Source organism: Mesitornis unicolor, unplaced genomic scaffold (genome assembly GCF_000695765.1).
Source record: "Mesitornis unicolor isolate BGI_N332 unplaced genomic scaffold, ASM69576v1 scaffold2479, whole genome shotgun sequence".
NCBI classification, from domain to species: domain Eukaryota; kingdom Metazoa; phylum Chordata; class Aves; order Mesitornithiformes; family Mesitornithidae; genus Mesitornis; species Mesitornis unicolor.
In genome coordinates this window covers 12567-18630 of record NW_010206455.1, presented here as the reverse complement: position 1 = coordinate 18630, position 6064 = coordinate 12567, and the positions used below count along the sequence as shown (strand labels likewise).

At 37.7% G+C, this 6064-nt stretch overlaps 1 protein-coding gene across 1 annotated transcript in view; it reads right to left on the bottom strand.

The window, feature by feature from the left end:
- Nucleotides 1–731: 731 nt before the first annotated feature.
- The window catches only part of MSL3 (male-specific lethal 3 homolog (Drosophila)), a 17068-nt gene continuing 11735 nt past the window's right edge, over nucleotides 732–6064 (bottom strand). The window contains exon 9 of the mRNA XM_010191750.1: nucleotides 732–1163. Within this exon, the coding sequence (XP_010190052.1) occupies nucleotides 1064–1163 (100 nt within the window). The 3' untranslated portion in view covers nucleotides 732–1063. The remainder of the gene's footprint in view (nucleotides 1164–6064) is intronic.

The window sequence follows — 6064 nt, the reverse complement described above, 5'->3', positions numbered from 1 at the left end:
TAATTTCTACTGAATGTGTTGTCAGATTTCTAGGAAGTCAGTTGTCACTGAATTCCTATTTCCAGAGCTGAAGTGTTTAAAACTGTCTAAAGATACATCCTTCAAGCCTGTAGAAGAAAACTCAATGATACAGAAAGGGCTTCTCTCCCTCTGTTGTCAATGCTCCCACCTCTCATTATACGCACACTTAGCAATCTCAAAAATACTAATCAAGCACAAACAAGATGTTTTAGACAGTCAAAATCACGCATTTCCACAGCAGCCACTGCGAACTTTATTAAGGAAAGTGTCAGCCAGTTAAACCGCCATCACTTTATTGACTTCTCCACTCACTTGTAGAAAATCAGTTCTTTCTTAATGGCTCTGGATATTGTTTCTTGCCAGGCAAATTTTGAATCACTGGCAATGCATGCTCTCCTTGGAACTCAGCCTTACCATGAAAAGGGCTATATACACCTTTGCAAAATGCAAGGTAAGGAACATACCTTTCATTCAAGCAAGAAAGTCATTCTTGAGGCAGATATCATGCTAGCCAAACAGCAAGAACACCTTTACATTAGGCAATCTTTTCTATTATGACAGTTCCACAAAATGAAGTGCAATTTGTGAGGAAAAAAGTCTGTAAGATACCAGTTACGCATTCTCTTTGAGTAACTGTGTAGTCAAGTCTTATTTCTCAGGCTGGAGAGGTTGAGCTAAAATGCAACACAGCACGATGATCTCTCTTCATGAAAACATCCTGTCGCTAATGCATCTGCTTTTTTTTCCCCTCCCCCTCTAATAGTCCTATGCAGTCCTATGCATTAGCAGTCAGAACATGGCTTCTTCATTCATCTGGAATCAGAGTTATACGCAATCCTCTAAGCAACTCAACGCAGTCTATACACGCCTCTGAAAAGAAGTTCTCCATTCCTAAATAATCCAATCATCACAAAAGGTATTCTCCTATTTCTTCAACTCCAGAAGTTGTTTTAATTCCTTTTTCATCTTCATCTTGTAGCCACGTGGCAAAACAGCATTGACATGGGCTACGTACAGCAGGATTTAATCTTTATTAATAGCTTCAATAGATTGCCCGAGGATTTTTAGTACTGTAGTAAGCTTCACACGCAGCTACATAAGCAGATTCTGGGAAGAAATCATCGTGGTATTCTGCTAAAAACCTGAGAAGAAAGCACACACAAAAAAGAACACAACATGAAACACTTAAGAGAAAAGCTACTTTCAAATTAATTTTTAAGCCCAGCAAAATCACAGCCTGGAAATTAAGGACTATTACGTTTTGAAATTTGGCATACAAAAGGCTTGCCCTATTTTGATAAGTTTTACATAGTGAGAAACAGCCTTCCCCTATCATTTTCAAATCTAAATACATTACAAAAATTTGCTCAAGCTCAATTAAAAAAACCAAAAAATTCCAGAAGTTGAAGCTACACTCAGAAAAGAATGCAAAGAACTATCACAGAAGAAAAAAAGTTAAGAGATCTTTTTGCAACTTCTGTCGAATAGTCACCTGCTCAGCATATCATTTTTATCTATGTCAAAACCAGGATTTTCAGCTATCGCTATGTAAGTATCTTACATAAATGTCCAGCAACCATTAAGTCAAACTGTATCTTTTAAGGTAACTAAAGCTATGATTTGTTCTTTCATGTGCTTGTGCATTTAGGGTCTCCACCCCCCATGAATATCTGATTTAAATATGGCTCTCAAACAAATATCTCTCTTTTGTAAATCCAGTTCCCTAATTTCAGATTTCTCCAAGCTGGTCTTCAAATATTATTCAAACAGCCAAGCACCCACTATTTTATCTTGTCTTCCTGCTCTGCTAGCATACAATGCTTTCTTTGGTTTAGGACTGAAAATGAAAACAGACAGTGCTGCTACCAACACCAGTCAGAAACAGCTAAAAATTCCTAAGAGCTCTCTGCTTTTTACTTTGCTTATAAAGATACCAGTTATACAAATGAGGGCAAAACGGTTCTTAAACCCCAAAGCACATGATCAAGTTGTACTTCAGAAAAAACCCCACAGACAATAAAAAATACTTGGATATTAAAAATCACCACCAATAAACATGGCAAAAATGTTAGCTACGGGTTCTCTGAGTTAGAAGAGGAAGAACAGGCAGCAAGGTCACTTGCAGAATCCAGTTTCTCTCAAGAACCACTGGCTACAGGGATGATCTCACTATCAGAAGCTAAAAATACCAGTTTTGCATAACCAATACTCTTGACATCGAAAGTCCAAAATAAGAGTACAGGTGAATGCAATTAAAACCATAGTGTTTCTCCAACCTCACTCACAGCTACACTGCCTGAACCAGACACATCCTTTGATCTTAAGAAAGCCAAAGCATCAAAGAATACTGTCAAGATTCTCTACATGAGGCAATCTAAATTTAATCAGGAACATATTAATTGCAGAGAGCTCGTACAGAAAGGTTACAGAACAAAAATACAGGAAAATTTTAAGAAGTTGGCTTTTCCCCACACACAATTCTTGTACTTAAAACACTGGCATCCAACAAGTGCTAAACTGGAGGAATAACTGGTTAAATCCTACTAGTTCTAGGAAAAGCAGCGAGAAACACAAGCTTTTTAAGAAGAAATCAATCCTTCAGTGTGTCACCATTTATTTAGAAGGCACTTTGCCAACTCCCTCTGTACTTGCTTATTTCACAGGAGTTGTGTAATTAACAGTATAGAGGGACCTAGGGCAGATTCTGATTGAAATGTTTCAGGTTTAAGACATGCAAGTGGATGGGCTGAACAACCAATACACTTAGAGAAGATCAAATGGGATCTTGGTTTTGGTTTTGAACATTACCTAAGGAACTGAACAGAAAAGGCTCCGTTACATGACCCATAACAGCATCTAATCAAGCACATAATTTTTGGCAATATTCAGCTGGGCCAGGTACTGCCAAAAGGGAGAAAGATCTCTCTTGTATTTAAAGCAAGGATCCAGCTGGCTCTGCCATAAACTGACATCACACAAGCTATCATAATAAACTGTCCCGATTTAGTGGCACAGAATTTTAGAGTCAGTTTTCTGTTGAGGAAAACTGCAATTTTGTAAGGACTACAACACTATTTCATGGGAACAAAGTGATAAAACTTTGTTATAGGTTTCAGCTAATACTGGTATGTAGGTTGCCATAATGCTCAAGGTCTTCAACCGTCTTGTGATAAACAGATGCAGAGGTTGGGGGGAGTGGAAGCCTAGGGGAGTCAACCCCAAGGTGACCCTAGGCTGACCAATTAATACTATTCACACCATAAATGTCACATTCACTATAAATAGGGGAGTTTGCTGGGGACGGCCCTTCCCTTCCTCCCTCCTGCTCCTTCTTCCCTCTTCCGTGGCTGACATCTCTAGAGGTACTTGTTTACTGACCTAACCCTGAGGCCTACTCCCCCACAATATTGGCTGAGTATAACTGTGTCCTTTAGATCACACTGTTATTAGTATTAGTTTTTAATATTATTATTTTGTTAAATATACCTATTTCAACCCACAAATCATCTTTACTTTTCCCAACCACCCTCCCTAGGTGGGGAAGAGGCATCAGGTGATAGAGTAACTGTATAAACCATGACATAAACGTGTAAGAGTTTGAATTTAAAGTTCCATACAGTCTTCATTCACGCAATCCTAAGAGCATTAAATACTTTAGCATACTTTTTGTTTATAAGTATTCATACTATGCTAGTTTCTCACTGGGTCCAACAGCAGCATCTAATTTTATTAAACAGCACAAAGCAAAAAGGATTACATAATTAAGATTGAGAGGTAAGTTTGTTTAAACTTATAAAACTGTTTTTCTATATAAAAATAATTGATTTTAATCCTACAGCATGTTACAGTTGCATTATACCAATTTCCTATTCACAGAAATAAAAGCACTTAAATAAATGAAATAAAAACATCAGTGAAGTATTTTCCCCTGAAAGAAGAAAATGCAACTAACTACTCAACAGTGAATACAAACTACTTAAACTCTGGCAAGAGAACAAGTCAGAAAAAAATAGTTTTATTATTTTTTTTGAACTAAAACCCAGGAAAAAATCTAGATTAAAGCCACCAATACTTGATTAATACACGGTTTGAACCACATGACTCTGATTTACTAGCTCTTGTCATTAAAACCATTCACCACTTACTCTTCTAGGCTTACCAGGTCATAAATTGCTCTTAATGCTCTTTTTCATGAGCTAGATATACCCTTGAGGAAATAATCCAAAGAAACACAAAAATATTCACACGATCAGATCATCCTAAGCTTCATTCATAATGTCCTTCATTTGCAATACATACACACTCTCCTTACTTTAGAAAGGCCACTACAAAAGAGTACTGAAATTATAGCAACTTAGAAGCTAATACAACACCCAAGTCATCCACTGCTACGACCTCTGTAGTTAGCTACAAATCACTTTGAGATGTGTGGAGTTGGTACAAAGTGAATGTGTAAGGTCTAAAACTTAACAGACTTAAGTCTAACTTTTAAAATACTTAAATTGCACGTGATTACGATGAGCCACAAATGTAATTTAATTAATAATTCTTCATTAATACATATTAATGACTTTAAGATATAAACAGGGAGTATAGACTACAGGGGCAAATCAAATTCTTAGTGTCATTGGCTAACACACCATAAAACACAATACCAAGTGCTAGATCATACAACACAGTATGTTTTAAAAGATTATCAATAAAACAAAGGAACCACTAGAGGATACTAAGTAGCCTTTAAGGGCAAGTAATGGGAAACAGGTTCACTTCTCTTACAGATTCCTGACTTTTGCTTAAGATCATCAGTCATAAATGCCAGTTTGGTGCAAGCTAAAGTGACAGCTGGTAAAGATGAGAAATTTTAGTTGTGAGGCAGTGGCACAGCTACAACTCAAAAAACAAACAAACAAACAAACAAAAACCAACTCCCCAAACCAGGCAGAATACAGGCACTCAAATGTACATTTCTCAGTTCTTAATGTAACAGTAGTGAAAAGCAAAATACCCCAGAGCTAGCAGACACAAATTGCTTTCTGTAGGGAAGTGTGAGGAAACAGGGAAAAGAACACAAGGTCAGCTTCTGTCCCAATCCCGTGTATACCTGTATACAAAGAGCAGTGGCCCTTATAAAGCTGCTTGCTATCCAAACTACATCACAGAGTAGGAAAGCTGGCACAGAAATATTAGGAGTCCATAAGACTCTTATCTACTGGATATTCCACTAATGCTTTGCTTTTGGAAAAGCTGAAATAGCACCAAGATCAATTTCAACGGCACCTGCAACCCATGAGCCAAGATTTACAGAGGGAGCTGTACTTAGCAAGCAGAGCCAACGTTCAGCTACAGTCAGAAAGCACACTGTTATTCAGAAATAGTTTCACTGCTTTTAACTTAGAAATCTGTTTAATTCAGTCACCTATTGCATTATTGTCTTTTCATTTTTATAGTTTTTACAGAGTTCATATGCATACACCTACATAGTGAAGCGGCTTACAAATAACTGAATTTTGGGATGCACAGTCCACACAAACATCCTGATATAAGACTGCTCTCTTTTTCCTCATCATGGGCATCCACAGAAAGAATACTTATGCTTTACACTCCTACTCAGAACACAGAGGTACCAGGACACAATGCAGCTATTTCCCTCTCTACCACAGGTTCCTAGAGCAGCAACACTTCAGAAAGGACTAGAGGGGAAGGAGACAAGGGAAACAGACATGTGGGCAACCTAGCTCAAAGAATTCCCATGTTCTGATCTTCAGGTGTAGCAACCATAAGCAAGCTCCCTTCAGGTGACTCCAAGCAATAGCCTCACAAATATACTACCATCTGACTGACAATTACGTAGGCAGAGCTACCAAAAAGAGGCATAGAACTATCATTATCCACATTAAAAGGCCACTTGACATATAGATGTCTGGAACATTTCTCAGTCAATGAATTAATACAAGCTTTAAAAGCATCATGTGGTAGTGAAATCGTCCTCGTCTTGGCAGTGTCAGCACAACCTATTACCTGAACAGTCTCTGCATGAAGAAAA